Source organism: Bemisia tabaci, chromosome 5 (genome assembly GCF_918797505.1).
Source record: "Bemisia tabaci chromosome 5, PGI_BMITA_v3".
NCBI classification, from domain to species: Eukaryota; Metazoa; Arthropoda; class Insecta; order Hemiptera; family Aleyrodidae; genus Bemisia; species Bemisia tabaci.
Window position 1 is genome coordinate 42,770,524 of NC_092797.1, and position 22,789 is coordinate 42,793,312.

At 41.2% G+C, this 22,789-nt stretch overlaps 1 protein-coding gene across 1 annotated transcript in view; it reads left to right on the forward strand.

The window, feature by feature from the left end:
* The first annotated feature begins 384 nt into the window (after positions 1 to 384).
* LOC109039157 (death-associated protein kinase related) overlaps positions 385 to 22,789 on the forward strand; it is a 170,935-nt gene continuing 148,530 nt past the window's right edge. The window contains exons 1-2 of the mRNA XM_019054533.2: positions 385 to 761; positions 2,631 to 2,816. Coding sequence (XP_018910078.1) covers positions 2,668 to 2,816 — 149 coding nt within the window. The 5' untranslated portion in view covers positions 385 to 761; positions 2,631 to 2,667. The remainder of the gene's footprint in view (positions 762 to 2,630; positions 2,817 to 22,789) is intronic.

Sequence of the window (22,789 nt, forward strand, 5' to 3'; positions counted from 1 at the left end):
ATGTTACAAAGTAAGTTAACAGCAAAAATGAACCATTCTCATATCTGCAGTTCCAGGCGTGTCTAAGAACTCTTTGTCTTTCTTCAATTCCTATAAACTGAATTTCGAAATTCGATGTTAAATTTGAATGCTTTAATGAGGGCTCAAAGGAAAAGTCTGAACCAGATTTTTTACGTCCATTCGTCCACTGTTAAAGAGTCTGTGACGTCTGACGAGAGATTCATCGAAAGGGCTGGCAATCCAAAGTTGCGCTAATTCAAATTTGCCGCGGTTTGTTGCTGTGCAGCAGCCATGGTATCAATCTTTGCAACTAGGTAGCAGCACTTGTTACTAGCTGTTGATAATGCAGTTTTGTTTTGAAAAGTCTGCTTGACTGGTTTCGCGTCTTCCAGTTATCGTCTCTCGTCTCGCCAGTTTTGTAACGGTATCTGCTTGGTGGAGTTGTCCATCTTGGCAGCTGTTCTTCATCGTGGAATTCGTCTCCTTATTATCAATTCTTAGTTTTATCAGTTTGGCTTTCGTGTGTCGGTTGTGCATCTCATTACAATTTTCCTTTCGTTCCGCTGCAGAAATTGAATTTCAATTTCTCCGTGCAAGTGCGTCGAGTAAAATCCGTAACTGTGATGTGTCGTTTCCGTTAAACAGTGTTCAAATGCATTTCGAGAACCCTACGAGTTCAGTTCAGTGAATCCAGAAATTTTCTCCTGAAAAGCCAACAGGTGGATTTTGGTGGCAAGAACCTTGATTTTCTCATTGATTGGGTAAGAATTTGTTGTTTTGAGCTCCCCTTTCCACCTATCTGCTTATCAGTAAAAAGTGCAGCATGCTCTTCTCTAATAGCCTGCACATATGCAACATCTATGACTTGTTATTTTCCATGTTTCGCCAAAGACTCAGGAATCATAGCAGCCACTAATCTTTGATGTACTCGAGTACCATGGCATGTCCCTTGCATGTCCCGTTTCAGATAAGGTTACATTTTCACTTTGTTCGCGCTGGTTCGCGTTCACACTGAAATCGCTGTATGCGGACGAAGCGGGTACTCTTATCTGAAATACGGTATGCTTGAACAACTGAGATATTTGCTTTTCTTTTTTTTCAATTAAATTGCAAGCCTGGGTTTGTAGATGGATTAATGGCTTACCATCTACAATGTGGATCAGTCTAAGCTGATTTTGGATACGAGTACTTTCATTCTCGGTCTGTCTTGATCCCTCCAACCAAGATGAACAGACAGGAAACAGAGGAATACATCAGGGGTGCAGAATGTTCTTAGCCTTCCCCAATATATAATTTGCCTACCCCAAAATTTGCTGAAAGTCTTCCCCAATTTTACAGCCTTCCCCAATTTTTACAGCCTTCCCCAATTTTTACAGCCTTCCCCAATTCTCTCGCAAGTGGCCACGCGATTATGATCCTGTGACCGAGAACGTGCTGCGCCTGCAAAAAACCTACTGATAAAGGAATTCCATAAATACAAGTTCCCTGGTTCAACTTTCAAATTAATTTAATGACCTGCATTTTCAATTTATTCTCTCCGAGCCAGAAAAGACCAGGCTTGCGGAACTTAAGTTAATTTTTTTATTGCATGTTTTTTCACGTATTCACTTTAGGTATTGAAGTCGCTCCAGGGGCAATGTTCATAATTGTATTGAATTAAATTATCCATCCGTGTTTTCAAGTTTTAAGGTTAGATTCAATCGGTCCCAAACTGTCCAAAATTTTTTTTACTTGTCTGATCAGTTGTCGAAACGAAATCGTTTTATCTTCACTTATCTTATTAAACAACAGGAGCTCATTTTTTAGTGAAGTATTTATTGTCAAAGTCAAGTAAAACTATTTGTAGATTTAGGTAGGCTCAAAGAAACTTTTTAGTAACCTAAAGAGGTTATTTTTGTTTTCAGGTAAAAAAATAACATATGTACCTTCTTGGTTATTAATTAATAGTCTCTTAAAAATAGTGTCTCAAGAATTTATTTCCGTCTCAAAATAATAATCAAAGCAATTTTAGAACCAATCAGTTCCATCATTTCTGCTATTTTTGATCACTGCACATTCTTCTGTAGTGTTTCAAAATCTTCATTCACCGGGTATGTTTTATTTTTTAAAGAGAGACTAGTCACAGTCCTCTGAAATTCTGTGTGAATCTGTTTAAATGAGGGACAAAATCCAACCAAAATTTTAAAGGAAAACGATTGGCGAAGTAATTTTTCTAAAGAAAATAAAATATGAGGCACAAGCAGAGATTTGCAACGTTGCCTTCAGAGGTATGCTTTTTTTTTACTTTAGCCATCAACAGATAGAAAATGATCAAGACATTTTTGTATTGGTCAGAAAATAGAGAAACTAAGTAGGTCTACTTAAACAAGAATTACAATTTCTTCATCTTCTGCCTGGTGGTGAGGTAATAAGTTTGTTTGAGTACTTACCTACCTCTAGTCACACAGGTATAAGTCTTAAATATATTAGAATATAAATTTATTTATAGAAAAGAAAATTGCAGGTAACGCGTCTATTTTTCCTTCTCGGTTTCAATAAGTGGATAAGCATTCCTTATTAAATTTTATATGTTTTTATTCCCTTATGAATTGTCTTTAATAATAATCTTCAATGTTTTGTTTGTTTGCCAGGAAAGTTTTATGAACCGAATCTCACCTGTCTGTTAACATGTTAAAACCAACAAAGCTTCGCGAAGGAATTTCGCTTAACTCCGGTCACAATGGACTATTGAGCATTGACGCCGGCCGTCTAAATGCTCTCATCAAGAACGAGCTCATCACAAATGTTTACGATGTTGAGCAGACTCCTTTTGCAAGGTAAGAATAATTGCTCTTTAGTTTTCTGTTCAGCTAAGCAACACATTTTCTATTTTTATGGAAACATTTTTTGGTTGTTTTTTTTTACAATACTTAGGTCCTACGTACCTACTTTTATGGCCATTTTTTAATAATTATTATTTAAATAAAAGTAAATAAAAAAAAGAGAAGTTAAAATTTATTTTTTAAGTTATCAGAGAAGACCTTTTTTGGGTGGGGGGATGGGGGGGGGGGGGAACTGAAACACCCTTGACTGTAAGTCTGATGAGCTGAAAATCCTTAGATATAGCGGAATGTCAAGGAAAATAACTTTAGGTATAGTAAAGATGGTAAGAGTTAGTGACATCATTTTATTAAGTACTAGGTATTTGCAGTTAACTTGATGAGTTTAAAATTTGATGATTTTTTTGAAGCAAGATCATTACTTAGGTACCTACAAAGGTTTATGGCATTGGAATTAGAATCAGTCCTTTTATTGATCATTAATGAAATTACTAAGGAGTTCTGATTTTTCACACTGACAGGATATTCATAATTTATAGGTAACTAAACTTATGATAGCTGGAGAAGATAAATTTGCAATTGAGACTCTGAGACCCTTCCTGAACTCAGCGTTCCAATTATATGAGTATTATCCTCTTAGCTTTCACCAATTCATAATTTTTACTTTTTACAGCAAGAGATGGGGTGTAAGTTTTAACTAAGTAAGCAGAAGATAAGCAAAATATTCAGGAAAAAAAATGTCAGGCCTGCATAATCTTCGTCGCAGTCAATTCTAAACCATTGACAGGGATGCAGAAAGTTCTTAGCCTTTCCATTTTCAAAACCCCCCTTTCTCCCAAATTGTCCAAAATATGATTTATTTATGGCTCTGTACGTATAAATTGCTGCGATTTTGTACCAAGCACCTGATCTATACCGTGTTTGACGAAAAACACAAGCTTTTACCGCAATTTTGCAGAAACAATCGCGATTATGCTAGCTTTCCCATTTCAAGTAGTTTTTTCGGGGCCTTCCCATTTTCCCCACCCGCCCGGCCGCCAGGTCAAGAAGTTTTCGCACCCCTGCAGAGATCTCAAGAAAGCGAGCATGGAGTCTACAAGTCCGGAATTTCCGGAAAGTCCGGGAATAGTACTGATTTTTTAAGGGCGGTCCGGAAGTACTGGAAAAGTGCGGAAATTCCGTTGAAGGTCCGGAATTTTTTGTTATTTTTGTCGCAACTTGGGCGAGAAATTTAAATTTTTGGAATTTTTCGATTTTCATCAACCGAGAATGTACTGGAAAAGTACTGAATTTTCCTGTGAAGAAGGTAGTGAATTTCTTGGGATTTTACTGAAAAAACACTGTAAAAGTACTGATTTTTGGCCAGCTCGTTTTAGTAGACACCCTGGCGAGGAAATTTCCGGCGCTTAAATTCCTCGCTGAAAACCCATCTCGCGAGTGACTCAATCTCGCGCCAACGTGAAACCGGATTATGATAAGCGAAAAAAAAACTTGTTGTCCATAAAAAACCTCGCCCTTGGATTCCATCCGCCAAAGCGCGTGGACGTTGCATCCGAGCTCTGCCAAAGTTGCTAATTAGCTTTAAGTTGTGCAAAGGTCGCGCCGGCCGCGGGTGTGATAGTCGGCACAATTGTTCGTGTCAGTGGCCTAGTTAGTTTCGTCGTCGCGAGACAGTTCCATCACCGGCCGGCGCTATCGCATTCCTCAGCGGCCGCACTTCGAGATAAGATGCAAGTGAGTATGCACGAGTGTCTGCCAACACGGTTTCATCAGACAGAGCGGCTCGTGATTGAGTTCACGATTAGGAGTATCGCATTCTAGAGTGGGAGGAAAGTGACTTTTTTTTACTCCGACATTAGCGCCTCTGACAGTCCAACTGGGCAGTTCTCGCTTTGCTCGGAATTCGCCGTTTGGATTCTGTCGCAGCTTTAAATATTTACCTGTAGAGATAAGAGAACATGACATTATGACAAAACAACTCATTTGGTATGGTCATGTCCAGAGAATGGCAGGAGACAGGTTGCCGAGGAAGGTCCTTGATTGGGTTCCTCCTGGCAGTAGACGCAGAGGGCACCCTATGAAAGGTTGGAGAGAGGGGATTGAAGCGGAAATGTTGAGGTGCTCATGACTGCTCAATGCCCCAATATTTGTGGTTTGAAAGAGAGCAGTGGAGGCTAGGAGTCGTAGAGCGCGAGGGAGTGCTGTAAAGCGACTTAAATGTATGTAGATAAGAGAACAGCTCTCAATTGGACCGCGTTAAGCAGAAAGGAATCAAGTCACATTAGCTACCGCCAAATTTAATCGGGAAATTTAGTTTTTTACATGAAAACGACAGTGCGGCTTCGTGTGCAAATTTCCGTGAATTTGCTGCATAGTAGGTACGAAGCAAATTCTCTAAAATTTTCAGAGAAATCCGCTCAAACGTTCTCTTGTAAAAAATCAAATTGCCCAGTTAAATTTGGCAGTAGCTTATGTGGCTTGGTTCCTTTTTGCTGAAGGCGGTCCAATTATTTTAACTGGCTCAACGAAATGAACACAATACAAATGGGTTACTAAAGCAGAGAGAAGGGACCGGCTTAAAATGGTACATACATTGCAATCAGGAACGACAGTTTCTGGCTCAGTTTAGTAGCAACTTATGTACTATTAATTTCCCCAAGCACATAAGTGTTTTTACGGATGAGCCAGAAATTTTAATTCCTAATCGCTAAATGCAGTTCAAAAGATGTCTGGACTCTGTGATTGGAGGGGGGGATTCAGGGGTGCCAGACTGCCCAACGGTCAAAAATCTGAAAAAAAGCTCGAGCGTTGGTTGAAGGTTCTGTAACCATCTTAACAAAAAACCGAAATATTACGGAATTAAACAAATAGTACGGAATACAAAAAAAAAGAATAGGAACTATGCAAAACGATAATCCGGGTATCGGAACTTGGCTGTTTGGAAAACGCCTTCAAATGCGGCGTGATACCTCACTCATTCCGGAGAGTTCAAATAGTTGTATCATTGCGCCTTAGAAATGCGACGGGAGATTACAATTGAAATAGCCTTCATACACGCTGGGCTTGTCGATTTCCTTTGATATTTTTGCAGTCGTGAATGCATAGCTGAAGTGCGTTCCAGCTAGAATTGTATTTTGCAAATGGGAAGTTTTTATATGAGGATTAAAACAAACGAGTGGTACGAAATAAAACAAAATAATAGGAACTTTGCTGTTTTGAAAACGGGGGGATTCAGGGTGTCAGACTGCCCAACGGTCAAAAATCTGAAAAAAAGCTCGAGCGTTGGTTGAAGGTTCTGTAACCATCTTAACAAAAAAACCAAAATATTGACACGCCGTGTTCATACAAAATCAATCGGTTCGACGATCTGTGACTGAGACATTATTACCATCATCTCCGACAATGCCGTCCAGACCATGGCTCAATTTGGCCGTGCAAGAAGGCGCTAATGAGCTAAGCTGACGTTGAGTAAGGCCGAAACCGCATCCCATGTTGACACAGAAAACTGAGATTCAACCATTATGAAGGCATTTTTCGTCACGACATCATGAAACTGCCGCGGCCAATTTCAAATTGTTCCCTGTACCCTTTATTCACACCATCATTCTCCCAAGATTATGTAGATGTACCTAGCCACAAATATCTAATTAAGACAGCAGCGATAAGTAAAGTTCCGAAAATTACGAGGCAGTCACAACTCTCCGGTTGCCACTAATCAGACTCCATCAAGGTCAAGTCGAACCAAAATTTGTGAAAAAGTATGTCAATGCACGATCGCTGTATTGTGTGGATGCATTTTATAGTGCATAGTACCCTTAAATGTCTACATATTATTGCATTCTATTGAAAAAAGAGCCGAATTCCTGTATTGACCTGATCAGGGTATTCATCAGGCCGATTCTCACGTTATCTGTTTAAAAGTAGTTTAAAGTGTAGCGATGCATTATAGGATTTGCCAAATTCGATCAGATTCGAACCTTTGAAATTCCTCATTTTTCTTTTAAAAAAATAAGAAAGGTTTCGTTTACGTAGGTATAGTCCGGGCTTCTCTTTGTTGCGTTGCCAGGTCATTTACTCCTAGCTCTCGCCTCCCCTCCCGTCGGTACGGGATAAAACATAATAATAGGAACATTGCAAAACAATAATCCTGGTATCGGAACTTGGCTGTTTTGAAAACGCCTTCAATTGCGGCGTGATACCTCAAGCTTTCCGGAGAGTTCGAATAGTTGTATGACTGCGCCTTAGAAATGCGACGGAAGATTACGATTGAAATAGCGTTCATGCACGCTGGCCTTTTCGATTTCCTTTGATATTTTTGCAGTCGAGAATGCATGGCTGAAGTGCGCTCCAAATAGAAATTTATTTAGCAAATGTGTGTTTTTTATACGATGATTAAAAATAAACAAATGGTACGGAATAAAACATAATAATAGGATGTTTGCAAAACGATATTCCGGGTATCGGAACTTGGCTGTTTTGAAAACGCCTTCAATTGCGGCATGATACCTCACGCTTTCCGGAGAGTTCGAATAGTTGTATGACTGCGCCTTATAAATACGACGGAAGATTACAATTGAAATAGCGTTCATGCACGCTGGACTTTTCGATTTCCTTTGATATTTTTGCAGTCGAAAATGCATGGCTGAAGTGCGCTCCAAATAGAAATTTATTCAGCAAATGTGTGTTTTTCATACGATGATTAAAAATAAACAAATGGTACGGAATAAAACATAATAATAGGATGTTTGCAAAACGATATTCCGGGTATCGGAACTTGGCTGTTTTGAAAACGCCTTCAATTGCGGCGTGATACCTCACGCTTTCCGGAGAGTTCGAATAGTTGTATGACTGCGCCTTAGAAATACGACGGAAGATTACAATTGAAATAGCGTTCATGCACGCTGGCCTTTTCGATTTCCTTTGATATTTTTGCAGTCGAGAATGCATGGCTGAAGTGCGCTCCAAATAGAAATTTATTCAGCAAATGTGTGTTTTTCATACGATGATTAAAAATAAACAAGTGGTACGGAATAAAACAAAATAATAGGAACTTTGCAAAACGATATTCCGGGTATCGGAAACGCCTTCAATTGCGGCGTGATACCTCACGCGTTCCGGAGAGTTCGAATAGTTGTATGACTGCGCCTTAGAAATACGACGGAAGATTACAATTGAAATAGCGTTCATGCACGCTGGCCTTTTCGATTTCATTTGATATTTTTGCAGTCGAGAATGCATGGCTGAAGTGCGCTCCAAATAGAAATTTATTAAGCAAATGAGGGTTTTTTATACGATGATTAAAAATAAACAAGTGGTACGGAATAAAACAAAATAATAGGAATTTTGCAAAACGATAATCCGGGTATCGGAACTTGGCCGTTTTGAAAACGCCTTCAATTGCGGCGTGATACCTCACGCATTCCGGAGAGTTCAAATAGTTGTATGACTGCGCCTTAGAAATGTGACGGAAGATTACAATGAAAAAAGCCTCCATGCACGCTGGCCTTTTCGATTTTCTTTTGATATTTTTGCAGTGGTGAATGCATAGCTGAAGTGCGTTCCAGCTAGAATTGTATTTTGCAAATGGGGAGTTTTTATAGGAGGATGAAAACAAACGAATGGTAAGAAATAAAACAAAATAATAGGAACTTTGCTGTTTGCCTTTAATTGCGGCGTGATTCTTCATGCATTCCGTAGAGTATGAATAATTCTATCGTTAGGAACTCAAATCAACAATGCCGTACAAATAAATGCACTACAAAATGGTTATGCAAACTTCAAGTAAAACGAAAACGCTTGAAGAACGTTTCATTGAAATTTACAAATAATGCTGCAGACGGAAAACCTTGAGAAAATGGAGCCATCCCATCGGTAGAAACGGGTGGTTGTCATATGTCAGCTAAATAGGAAAACGATGAACTAACTTATCGTTGGTGAAACTGCAAAAATGCGTATCTCGGTTGCGATTTTTCGAAATCCTCTTTACTATTTTATTTTTTAAAAGGAGACCGAACCAGCAACATGGCTTGATGTTTTCACTAAATATTCTTTCTAGACAGAAGAAAAATCACGTAAATTTTCAGAAAAAGGTGTTCAGTAGTTTTCAATGCAAGAAATGAAAGTATTACAAGTAGTCTGCAACGCCACAAACCGAGATACGCATCTCTGCAGTTTCTCCATCGATATTGTCTTTTGTGAGTTGCTGTTAGTCAGTCCATTTCTTACCTCCTTTGTCCATTGCAAACACCCGCTTTCATCAATATCGTCATTTTTCCTTCGTCGTCTTTGTCCATCAATTTCAATAACCAGCCCGCTGCATCCTGATTGTTGAAACTTTAACTGGCCTGTCGGCAAGATATGAGGAGACATAGCCCTTTTTGCGCTGTGTAGTATTTCGATTTCCGATTTTTGTCGTGCCGACATAAATTCCAACGATCAGGCTGCTGGTCGGTACTTTTCCGGGAGACACCTGCGCTTAGAGTACCTTTATAGCGAGAGTATGGACAGATCGCTTGATGGAGAGCTTAGGGCCCAAAAGTGCAACCTTCTGAGCAACTTCTAACACACGAAGTTTCACTGCCAGCCTACAGATTTCAATTCTAACCAAGATGGCCAAGAATGTACATAAATGAGCGTTTTTTCGCAAAAATAAGTAAAATTGTGCAAAAAGTAAGCCAATCACATGCTTTATAAACGACGGTTCGTAACAATTGTATTTGTAAATCGCTCTGGACATTTGAAATTCATAGGTTGGCTGCATTTCTGGGCCCTAACTTTATTCGCGGAGGCATCGGTGAAGGCCAGATGAATTTTCGGAGTTTCACATCTGTCTATACTCTCGCTATACAGGTACTCTACCTGCGCTCTGCGCATGCGCAGTCCCTCCCGAAGTTGACGCAGCGTGGTGCGGGTGCGTGGCCGGGCGGCGGGGCGATCGGATTGGACACACGTGTGCGTGTGAATGGGGGACGGAGGCGGCGGGCGATGGGTGTAAGGTGCATGTATAATTGCACATTTAAAACGAAAGGCTAATAAAACGGGGCCCGGAAACGGATCCGCGCCATTCATCACGTACCCAATTGATGCCCGACGACGGCGGCGCGGGGACCCGGGAGTGACCGAGTGAGAGTAGGAGTGATCGCCACGCAATACGCGCCGGCCCGGCCCCCCGTCGCTGCCGTCGCCCTTTCGACACCCTTTTTACGTTTTTATAATTGGAAAAACACCGATTCCACCCGTGGAGAGATTCCACGCTTTGCATTTGTTTGAAGCGGAAGGTTTGTCCCGCTGAGACGAGGAGGGAACTCCGTTGGATTTGGTCTGATGGACGCGGATCGGAGGACTTCTCATGTTTGTCGCGTGAGGATGCATTGGAAAGAGCATCAGAAATCCATTGCATACATCGTCACCTTCCAGGCAAAGTATCACAAGCGCCATGCGACGTTTAAAAATTTTCGCCGCCATTTTATTTCTTTACTGAGAAATTGTTGGTTGAATCTGTTTGGAAATTTCACTAAATTTTATCGGCAGCACAAAGAAAATTCAGTAAAATTTTCGGACAGCTTCGTTGAACGATTTCTTTGTAAAAAAATAAAATGGCGGCGGAATTTTTTAACCGTCGCATGGCGCTTGTGATACTTTGCCTGGAAGGTGACGACATTTGAAGTAGAAAAAGTAGAAGTTGCAAAGGGAAATGAGGAAGAATAGGAATTGAAAGAAGAAGAAGAAGACAGAGGAGGAAATTGATGAAGAATAAAAGCTGTGGGTGAGAAGGTGGAAGAAGAAGAGGAACTGACAGAAGAGGAATTGGAAGAAGAGGAGGGCGGAGAAGAGACAGAAAATAAAGAAGAATGTAAAGAAGAAGACTATCCGAGGAAAAGTGATGAAAGGAGGACCAAAGAGAATTCTTTCTTTGTCCTTTTCTCTTTTTTTTACAATTTTTTTCTTTTTCTTCTTTCAATTTCTTCGAGAGGGTAAAAAGAGGAGGAACATAAGGATGATAAAATATAAAGAGAAGAGGAGGAAGAAAAGTATGGAAACAATATGACGACGAAAGAGAAGGAGAAGAAGGATGGAAGGAGGATCAAGCTGAATTTATTTTTCTTTGTCTTTTTCTTCCACTTCCAACTCTTCTTCTTCTTTCTCTTCCAACTCTTCTTCTTCCTCCCTTTCACCAATTTCTCCAATCTCTCTTCCCCCCCCCCTTTTCCAAAAATACTTAATTGCTTTTAGACTTCAATATAATTGGGTCTTTTATGCTTGACGCCAGCTGAAACTCATGCCTAGGCATAGATAACAGCAACTTTGTTGCATTTATAAGAAACTATATTGATTTCGCAACTGTCTGATATGGATTTCGGACAATTTTTTGAACGGCAGGTCCTGTATGGTAGCTTGCAGTGTCATTTCAAGCCGACTATGCTCTTAATTACTTTGAAAATCTCGCACGCGGCCGGTCTTGCTAAGCCAATTATTGTGACCCCTTCGTTATATTACACGAAACGACTTTTAAGGGATTAGTAGAAAGACAGGGGATCTACTTTGTCGCAGTAAATGGTGCAGATAAAAAGTTTTAAGCGCAAGGGTGACCCTCTGTAAATGTACTTTCAGCCAATAATAGGTAATGCATAATTTATTCATATCAGTGTTGCCGAAATTATAATGGAATTTGATTAAATAAAACAACATTTTATCCTTAAAGATTCGACTTGAGCTTCTATATAATTTTAATTTGGCAACGAAGGTGCGTTGGCGCGTGAAATCCGTCGGTTTGTGCACGTGGCGCCGCGGCGCCATGGGGGAAACAATAGGGCAGTTTCAACCCTTCCTCTCGTGCGTGGGTGGGTGACTCAGAGAGCTATTTTGCGGTGCTAAGTCCAAACGCCGTAAGAACTTTCGGATGTTGCCGAATCTCCCTCATGAAACATTTCTTTTCTGGAAAGCTTGTGATATTCATTTTATCCAATTTGTCACAAATTTAGAGACTCATTTAGAGCTAGAGCGTCATAAGGTAGAGTCCAAGTTTACGCCTTTTAGACTGCGACGGAAGATCGTGTGACGTCACTTTTAAATGGAAAGGGAAAAGAGGAATCAAGATGGCGGATCCTCTGTGGCCGTCTCAAACTGCGTCAAAATCCAATTTTTGGACCAACTCCCTAAAAATCGCTCTAGGTATTGAAAATTTTTCCTCGGTGTATTAAGATCTCGTTTCTTATGGGTGGTCACACGTATTCAAACACTGCAAAAAAAGGTTTCTTGGATGTAGAGTCTAGACTTTTAAAAAATTTGACAAGAAAAAATACTCTTGGTTCAATCGGTTTTTTGCTCAATTTAATCAAAAGGAAATCCACTTGAATTAGAGGCGGGGCTCTCAGTTCAAGCAAAAATCCGATTGAATCAAGAGTACTTTTTCCTATCAAATTTTTTAGGAGCCTGGACTATGAACCGCAAGAGTCTTTTTTGTTCCAGTGTAAAATACCTCTGAAACAAATTTTACACACTCAAGGTCAAATTTGGCAACATTAGGATGCTCATACGTCGTTCCTCCTCTACGACGCAGTACGAAAACGGGAGCTCTCGGCCAGGATTAACGGCAGCCGGCAGCGCGGTGCGTCTTCGCGTACGACGTCGCGTCGCTCCGAAAGTGCAAAGGGCAAAGCTTCGCGAAGAGCCTTTGTCGTTGCTCAATGGTACACGCGTGTCGGTCTCGAGAGGAACAATCGGCTTCTTCTCTCCTTTTTTTCGCGGAATTTTTATAATGAGTCATCGTCCTCCTTCCGACGGCGGATCGCCTACTGATCGTGGAGAAGTGGTCCGTCGGGCCCCACGCTGCTTTTGTTCTTATCACTCCACGTTCCAAGCCCATCCACCAGACGAGCGTGCTTTGACTTTTTCTGCGAGTTCTGCACACACTTACACACATGTATGCGCACACACACATAGAGGGGCCTCTTCAAGCGTTAATTCCACTTATCGTGATCCCTTGCGTGTGAAAATTGATGCATCGACGTCACATTAAAAGTGTATGCATTACGGGCTTATATATTTCATGCTCGATTTAGCTTCATCTGAAAACTGGTCGATAGGGCTGCCGTGATAGCGCACTGAAAAAAAAATCTCGGTGTATTTACTGAGAAAAGGGTAAAATTACCAAGAATTCAGGGTTCGATTTGATCCCACTTTTTTCTTGGTAAAATTACCATTTATGGAATTGGTAATTTTACCGAGAAATCTCGGTAAAATTATTGAACTTTCTCGGTAATTTTACTGGACCTTGGTAAAAACGCCAATATTTTTTATCGACTGTGGTAGAATTACCGAGATAAAATGGCAAAGTTACCGGGAATTGATTACCATTAAAAGTGGTATTCTTACCTGAAAAAAAAAACAGTAAAAATACCGGTTTTTAGGTAAGCTTACCAGTCTGTCTTGGTAAAATTACCAATAATTGGTAAAAAAAGTGAGATGGTAAAGGTACCAACGGACCTCGGTAAAAACGCCGAGAATTTTTTTCAAGTGCGAAGAGAGCAGTAAGTGCATGCTGGGATGAACCTCGAGACACATAAAAGCAGAAGCGGATCTAGCAACTTGGCAACACCGGATTTCCTCCATTAAACCTATACTAAAAAATCGATTCTTGTCGGAGCACCTGGCCCCTCCAAGAATCGATACATTTCCATCGGTTTAAATGGAGAAAAACAATGTTGCCAATTTGCTGGATCCGCCAAAGCATGAAAGTATGTGCTAACCAACCATGGCGCATACAGAAATGCACTTGCTTTCTCCGCTATCACGGCACACCGGAAAAAAAAGTATCTTGAATCCAGATTCCAGGCTCTTGAAAAATTTGATAAGAAAAAGTACTCTTGATTCAATCGGATTTTTGCTTGAATTCAAAGCCAGGCCTCTAATATAAGCGGATTTGCTTTCGATTCAAGTAAAAATCCGATTGAATTAAGAGTATTTTTCTTGCCAGATTTATAAAGAGTCTGGACTCTGGATCCAAGAGCGTTTTTTTTTCCAGTGTAGAGGGGTTCTCAACCACGTGACCGCGCCGGTCAAGATTATTCGCGTCTAAAAGTGAGATTCCCCAAATACGTTATTTTTAGATGGAAAAGCCGCCAAAATCGCACTTTTATTTGCAAAATTGCAGTAGAAATCACAGGTTTTTCGCAAAATCGCGGTAATGTGTACGGTACAGAGCCATACAAAAGTCAATTTTTGAAATTTCTGAGAAAAAAGGGTTTTAAAATGGGGAGGCGAAGAAGTTTCAGCATTCCCTCTGGTCGATCTCTTCGTTTTCTTGGGGCATATCTGCAACCAACGAAACCCTTAGGGGATCTAGAAAATCGGCAACATTGATTTTCTGCATACAAACCTATGGAAATATATCGATTCTTGAAGGGATCAGGTGCTCCGACGTGAATCGATTATTTAACATAGATTTAAATGAAGAAAATCCGGAGTTGCCAAATTGCTGGATCCGCCTCTGAACGAAACCCGGACCCAGTTCGGCGACTGTAGCTCCGGTTGTACAGCGTAGAACTAAAAGACACCCGGATATTTTTTTTTGTACACCCACCAGAAAAAAAGGAGAAAAAAGAAGAAGAAAAAGTCGGCGCGATTGTGGCGCTTAGTGCCTCGGTGCCCCCCTCCTCCGACGTGTACGACGCCGGAGAACCGCGCGCGCTCTCTGAGGAGGAAGTGAAAGTGCTCGCTCCTTGGCGAACTATAAAACAGTTTGCTGCTGCCGTTAGTGTGAGCAGATCGGTAATGCTATGTTAATCTATTGCTCGCCCAGATCATACCGGGGCGTAATGAAAGAATGCCGTCTTCTCCGTGTCCCTTTGCCTCCCCCTCGCCCCCCTGCCCCGCCCCCCGCTCCGATCGATGGTGGCTAGGAACTTCTCTATTTCATTTCGCCGATACCTTCCTGGTTGTCGTGCGCGTATACTTTGCATCTTGGCCCCTCGCCCCCCCCCCCCCCCCCCGGCCAGGCGGAGTGTCTAATTTTCTCGCGGAATCCCATGCAGGCGACTCCGCCGTCGTCGCGGTGAAACCAGTCCGAATGCCGTATCACGTGCAGCTCGCACGACGCAGTTCGAGTACCTCTATGGAGAGAGTGCGGACGGAGGGTATAGTGGGGACCCTCTGTCAAAGGAACCGAAAAGTGGAGGTGGCTCTGTGAGGGAATAGATTGTGGCTTACTTTTGACGCTTGTCGCCTGCTGCAGTAGCTGGCGACTGTGTCATGGGATGGGAGAGATTTAGGTTTAAAAGAGGAGGAAATGAAAGGAGAAGGTAGATGAAGACAGGAGGACAAGGAGAAGAGGAGGAAGAAACAGAGGAAGAGGACGGAGGAGAAAGAGAAGAAGTGCGCTCAAAAAACAAGTATGGGAAGAGTGACTTACCGGCCGAGTTATGGATCATAGAGCCATAAAATATAGTTCAAGGAGCCATGCCTATAGGTTCACGACCAATAAGGTATAGCTCAGAAAGCCATACTGTAGACGGTAAGTCACTTTGGTTAGAAATTACGGATCTCCGAGCCATTTTTTATGGGTCTCAGAGTCATACCTTTTTTTGAGTGAAGAAATATTGAGAAGGAGAGGATGAAAAAGGAGAGGAGGAATGGGAAGAAAAAAATAAAGATAAATAAGTATATTCTTATTGTTGTTTATCTTCTTTGGCACCCTATTCTATGTTGTCTTTTCGTTCTCAATTTTGTTTCTTAAATTATCGAAAATGTACTACAAATTACTGAAGAACCTCATCAATATAACAAGGGATCAAATTTGTTTACTTCCTCACTCTCCTCGCGGGTAGAGGAATTATTTTTTGTGTGAGAATGTGTGGCAAATTGGGTCTTTTCCCTATTATTTCTGTGACGGAAATGCTGGATAGCGAGAAGTTTCACACACATCCCTGATACGTGAGTGTAAAAATAATCATTCATTTTATGGGTGCTGCACCGAATTCGTTTGTACGGCAAGTTATCTATATGTGCCGAGGAAAAACGCCATATGAGCCTTCAGACGTTGTTAAATTTTCTTTCAGGAAAAATATATTTATTGTAGAATGTTACGCATATTTTTCCTTGACGCATTTTCAGACGATTCAGATCAAATTACGAACAAAATTCTCTGAAAATTCAGGAGAAAAAGGTTTGTAAATTTTCCCGATAATGGAGTTGTTGCATCTGTGAGGGATTTGCGATTTGACTGTAGATTCTTATGTAAAAGTTCGCATAAAACACGATGGTGCCACTGGTTTTCCCTGAAATCATCTCCCAAGCTCAAAAAAAGCTCTCAAAGTGAGGCCAAAATGGAGGGGATATCCCACCCTACCCTGAGAGTCCACCTCTATATCGAGACAAACTCTCCATGCAAAGATAGGGAGCAAATACATAAGCAGGGTTGCCACTTTATTTGGGGACTCCAAAACTGAAAACACGGCAACCCTGCTAACGTATTTGCTCCCTATCTTTGCATGGAGAGTTTGTCTTGATGTAGAGGTGGACTCTCAGGGTAGGGTGGGATATCTCCTCCATTTTGGCCTCAACTTGAGAGCTTTTTTTGAGCTTGGGAGATGATTTCAGAGAAAACCAGTGGCACCATCGTGTTTCTCGCGAACTTTTACTTAATAATCAATGGTCAAATCGCAAATCCCTCACACATGCAACATCTCCATTGATGATTTGTCTAAGGAAACTCGGCTGAGTTTGGAGGCCGATACGGCGTTCTTTCTTAGCACGGCAGTATTTACGTTGTAATGTCGGACACTGGTCAGTTTTGAAGCTGCATCGGTGGCGCCTCTCGGCGGGGACTCGAGCGCGAAGTTTCTGGCTCTTGCACCGACTAATCGGTCTTAATCGCGAGAACAAGCTGGACACCTCGTTACGGCGCGGTCCTATCTTGTCGGTTGGCCAACAAAGTACGCCGTTTCGTAAATAGCCCGACACGATCTTTTACAGCTAGCCCGAGCCCAAGAGACGCCTTTATCCATCTGGCCGCGTCGAATTATCGATTCGCCTCAAAGGTTAACCTCCGCTAGTTAGCCACTCCTAGCTCCCTTTAAAAGCTTATCTTGCTGTTGCCGATTTTTGCAACGGGCCCTCGGAAGTCTACATGGGAGGGTATGGATTCGATCGAAAAATGAAAACTTAAACCATGGTGTCTAGTTTTTTTAAAAACCGGGAAAAACCGGGATTTATCAGGGAATGAAAATTTACCGGGAAAATCAGGGGGAAATCAGGGAATCTGTCCCAGAAACCGGGAATCTCTTCTCCAACCACCCAGGGATCATTTCGGAACACCCAGGAACATTTTTTGAATTAAAATTTTGAATGTGCGCCAAAGAAATGGCTGAAAAATTAATTAAAATCGATATTCATATCTGAAACCGTGGAAAATAATATTCTTTTCCCCAAGAAAATCCCGGGAAAGTGGGAGAAAACTTCGGTTTCTCATCAGGGAATGAGCTCCTGAAAATCAGGGAAACTCACGGAAAAATCAGGGAATGAGCTTTACCAAGAAAAATAGACACCATGACTTAAACCGATCGACAGGTCCGCGAATCGTTAGACAAACCCGAGAATCGATTGTCAAATCCGTGAGTCGATCGACAAACCCGTAAATTGATCGACAGGTCTGTGAATCGTTCGACAAACCCATGAATCGATCGAAAAAACCCGTGAGTCGACCAACAAACCTGTAGATCGATCGACAAACCCGTGAGTCGATCGACAATGCCGTGAATTGAGTGACAATGCCGTGAATTGAGTGACTTTCATCGATCGAGTAGGTGTCCATCGAATCACGTCGATCGGTTCACGTTTTTACTCTTCGATTTATTCGTGTCGATCGCATCGACACCGGATTATTAATAACTTGTCGATGGAATCGGTGTGGATCGATTCATGTCGATCGAATCCATACCCTCCGTTTACATTGCGGTTTTTCTGGGAAACTGGTCGGCAACGAGTCAACATACTTAGCAAGCCCATGCAATTTTCGGAGATGAACATTTTTTGCCGAATGATATTTGATAAGCGACGTATTGAGCAATTTATCTAGAGCTGGGCTCCACTATCATAGAAAGTGAAGAACTGAAGTTGGAGCATGTGCCAACTTGCGTACCTGAACGCTGTCTCCATAAAGGTGACGACGACATCCATCGATCCATCGCGTGATTGTTGATTGCTGTTGATGATCAACAACAAACAAGCACGTGCTAGATGTCATCTTCCTCAGTATTTGCTGATTGCGTATGTTGGCACTAGCCCCAATAGGACCACATTTTGCAATTAGGAACTAATTTTTCAGGCTCATCCACAAAAGCGCGTATCCCCACAGTGAATCTAATGGCACTTGCGGGTTTTTTTTTTCTGAGATGAGCCAGTACCAGTAGTTCCAATTTGAGATCTTCTCTACCATCGTGTCTCCTGAACTCAGTAAACAATACTCAGAAAAATCGTGGATAGGTGGCATTCAAGATGAAATTACAAGATGCAATTTACCAGATGACCTCCGGATCGATAGGCAAGAATAGCGATAGGGGTCACAGAGCGCCCGGGCGCGCTGTAAAAGCGACTTTTATGTGTGTATATAGTGGTGTTCCGTATGAACTCTTAATTTTGGTAGCTCTTTCTCTTTGGTAGATTTAATAGTTCATTTCAGTTTTTTTATCGCCTCTTATTAGATGGTGAAATACCTCCACTATCGGATATGGCTACCCTCAGTGTCATTTAAGACGTCGCAAAATCAGGAATGGAGAATTTGAATGCAATTTTTTTATTGCTTCATCTGAAAGTGCTTAAAGAGCTGATTTCACAGTATTTTTCATAATTTAATTCTGATATGGGAAATAGTATAAAAACAGTTTTAAAAGTGAGAAAATGCACCGCCTAGTGACGTCATTTGGCGGCATTTCCCATTTAAACACATGTATTTTAGAAGATTAGATAAGTTTGTCATATCTTCTCCAATTATTGTTCAATTCATAAACCAAGGGTATCCGCGTGTTCAGTTCACTCAGTAGATTCCACTTAAACACGAAATTCATCAAATTTCAGCTATCTGCAAATTCTCTATTGCCGAGACCCATCAGAGGACGGAACAAAAACTGAGAAAATCCGAAAACAATCGGAAATATTTGGAAAGTTCATGAAAGTCCTTTGAAAAGCTGCCGTGAACTCGGTTCTAACGCCGGTCGCTCTGAAGTCAAACAAAGACGCGTCCTCGGTGGTCCGGACAAGTGAATCATGAGCAAAATGGATCGATCGGAAAGTGTATCGCCGAAAACTTGCTACGATTTCTCGAGCCAGAGGGTAACTCGTGCCGCGGAACGCAATCAGCCGGCAGTCAATCGGAGACTGATTGAAAACCGGAGCGGCCCTCTGGTTTCTGCCGGATGGAGGATTTGCGATTTGGATTGCATCCGGAAGTTGGTCTGTTGTACTTAAGAGACGCAAATAAAAAAATGGTTTAAAAGAAATAACTTCTCTAAAAACACGATAAATACGTTCCAAAACGTCTGAAATCCATCCCTTAATGCACAGTTTGCGTAGTTAGGATCATGCGCGCATTTTCTTTCCCGTCTGCGGTAACTATGAGCTTCCTTATTGGAAACAAAGCATGATCTGAGATCCATAAAATGGCAAAGAATTTCCTAAATTTCATAAGAAATAGCCCTAAATTTAAATTTCTCAATGTTTCATTGAAACTTCATGGATAAATTTCATGAAATTGCACGTGACATTTCAAACGTGTTAAAGAATCGCACGTGCAATTTCAAACAGCCCTTTGACTTCGCACGTGAAATTTCAAAGTATCGTCCATGAAATTTTCGCTCTCTGACGGTGTGTCCGAAGATGAAAGGAAACCTAACGTAAGGAAACAAAAGATCTCGCAACCCGTATAACAAATCTTTCTTACGTATGGTTTCAATAGTTTTAAAGCATCATTTTTTTTGCAACATGAAGAATAAAGGAGAATCAAACGCTTGAAAGCGATCAAAATTATGCGCAAGGAACAATTTGAAAGGGGTTTTGTTTATTTAGGTTAGGTTTCCTCACATTTCCCTCCGCACAATCGTGATTCCGAGGGGTCAAGTAAATGTAAAAAAATATTTGGCTGTTAATTTGGAAATGCCTGTTATGAAGCATGCGATGTGAACAGCGGATTTTAGACGTTTCGAGTCATGCAAAACGTGTTTTTCAAGTTATTTTCCGAGTAAAAAAAAAGGTCCCTTCCAAAAATCTCCACCGTCGGTTGTCTCCTCTGTATGTGTGCAGTAGAACCAAGACGGGTCGCGTTGAAAAATCATGGATTGTGCCCGATTTCGATGAAATATCGCCAGTTCGGGATTCATCGCGTAGGCTGTGGGGGAGCGAATGACCCTAAGTACATTTGTCAGAAAAGGTGTGCCCAGCTCAAAGACATTGAATAGAGGCCCAGCTCCAACAGCCCACATAACGTCGCTCTTCTGACGCTTGGGCGTACCTCTCTTTACACGTGAGCCCTGTGGATCATATAACGCAATGCTTTCTGGGGCCCATGCGAAAATTGAGGTACGCTCTTATGTCCGAGGAGTAACGATAAGCGGGAAACTCGTCGTTGTCTGGGATGCCAGTTTGCCTGGACATGTCTTCCACACGGCCGTATTGAGGAAAAACACCTCACAACGTTCGAATGTTGTCAATTTTTCTGATAAAGTATTCATTTTCCACAAAAGTCATTACTATAATATTTTTCCTCGAGATTCGCACGATTACCAGATAAAATATTAGAAAAAAAAAATCACTGGAAAAATTCCCAAAGACATCCGCAGAGTTTTTTAGAGAATTCTAATTTCACCAGAAAAAAATTTGTAACCTCCCCGAATGCTGCGCGCTCATTTCTCGTTTTATTCTGTCTTCTTTAGAAGAAGAATTTTTGGTAAGGAAGAAAAGCAGGGTGGCAAGTTAGGTCGAGTAGTTAGAGAAAACCAGGAAAGCTTAGCGAATTTTACGTAACCGCATGAACAAGTCAAAAGTTCAGAAATGCCAAAATCAAGGATTCATATATTTATGTGTTGAAACAGCTTTAACACTCTTCAAATGTATGAAAACATTAGGTTCAAAATTTGTTGACTTTATCAACTAGCGTGTTCTCAATCTAAAGAATTGTCCTTAGTCACTTTTTAGCGGAATCTTCTGATGCATTTCCTAGGAATCTTATTTTCGGACTGCTGGAGATCCGACGTTTGAAATGAAGTATTATGCAATGATTGTCTCTTATTTCGGGAGAGAGACTAAAAAAGGTCAAATTTCCAACGCGGAAAAAGTGCGCAATTTCTCTTCTTTCTTTAAATGGCGCCCCAAACAAAATAAGAGACAGCGCGAAATACCTCCGAGCACTTAAGGTAGCCAACACAACAGTTTTATTTTTTTATTATCATTATTATCTTGAACGCAACTGAGTCATGGCTTAAAATAAACCTGCAGAATTCACCTGCTGGATTAGTATAATAATTTTTGAGGTGATTGCCACAGAGGTAATGTGAACACTTCGCACCATGAGACATTAATGCTCTTTATTTTCTGATTTTTCCTCTTCCTATTCTCATTTGAAACTTCACTCCAATATTAAGTTATCATTCCTTTTTAAAACGCAACAATTAGAATTTGCGTTCTACGATGAATTTAACTAATACAGTAAAAACCTCTGCCCAACAAACTCTCTTTATTTTCTTATTCCTCCTATTAAGTTTCTCCTTTCATATCGAGAGACAGTTGTCGTTATCTTTCCTCCAAAACACAACAATAAAAGTTTTGCGTGTTAAGATTAACTCTAGTTTTTGCGGAAGAGACCCCCATCCTTTTAGTCCAATCCGTCGCAATGTATAGTCAATTCTACTATCAAGAGTCAGTTGTGGTTATCTTTCCTCCAAAACACAACAATAAAAGCTATGCATTTTAAGATTAGTTCAAGTTTTTGCGGAAGAAACTCCCGTCCAACTAGCCTTGCGAGGAAGTTAATTCTGCACATTCTCGCTTCAATTTTGAGTGTCCATTCGGACCACGAACGTCAGAAAACAAGGAGATAATACTCGCTTAAAGAATATTTCCCGAATATCCCATATCAGCACTGCGTTTACGATTATTCTCACCTCGGAGGTGCTCTTAAAAAATGTGAAAAGTGCTCAATTCAAGATCTCATCGCGTGACTAGTACTCTCCGGCAAATATTGGCCCAACTCATAAGAGCAGCGGTACATACCCACTCGCGTGGATTTTTGCCCCGACTGTGTGTACACGAGTGCTACCCATTGCTTTCTCTGTATATTAGCATGTTTGCTCCCGGTTTCAGTTTCGTAACCGATTTGAATATTCCCAATACTCGCTCACTCCACTTCTCGAGATCTTCATTACCCGCGAGCCCGCTACTCATATACGCCTAATTTATGGATGTGCTTTTGCGCAGACACGGGAAAATAAACACGCTTGGACTCCTCATACAGACACCGCGATACTGCCGTGCTGTGCGAAAACGGTCTACGGGCTTTCGAGCGTTGTCGAATTTCTTCTAATCAAATGCGAATCACACTCCCAGGAACCTTGGAGTGAAATCCGGAGTGGATTTCACTCCGAACACTGGAAGAAAAGTCTCTTGGATTCGGAGTTCGAACTCGTGAAAAGTTACAAGATAAAATACTCTTGATTCAATCGAATATTTGCTTGACAAAAAAAAAAAAAATAAAAAAAAAAATGAACCGCTAAAACTAGGAGTCTTATGTCTCGATTAAAGCGAAAATCCAATTGAATCATGAGTATTTTTTCTTGTCAAATTTTTGAAAAGTCTGGACTCCAGGTCCAAGAGACTTTTTTTCCTAGCGAAGCGTGTTTTGTTTCTAGGGGACCCGAGTGGTATTATTAAGGAAAAAAGTCCGCCCCGTATGAGTAGATTAACTCCGCAAGAGGAGTGGACTATTC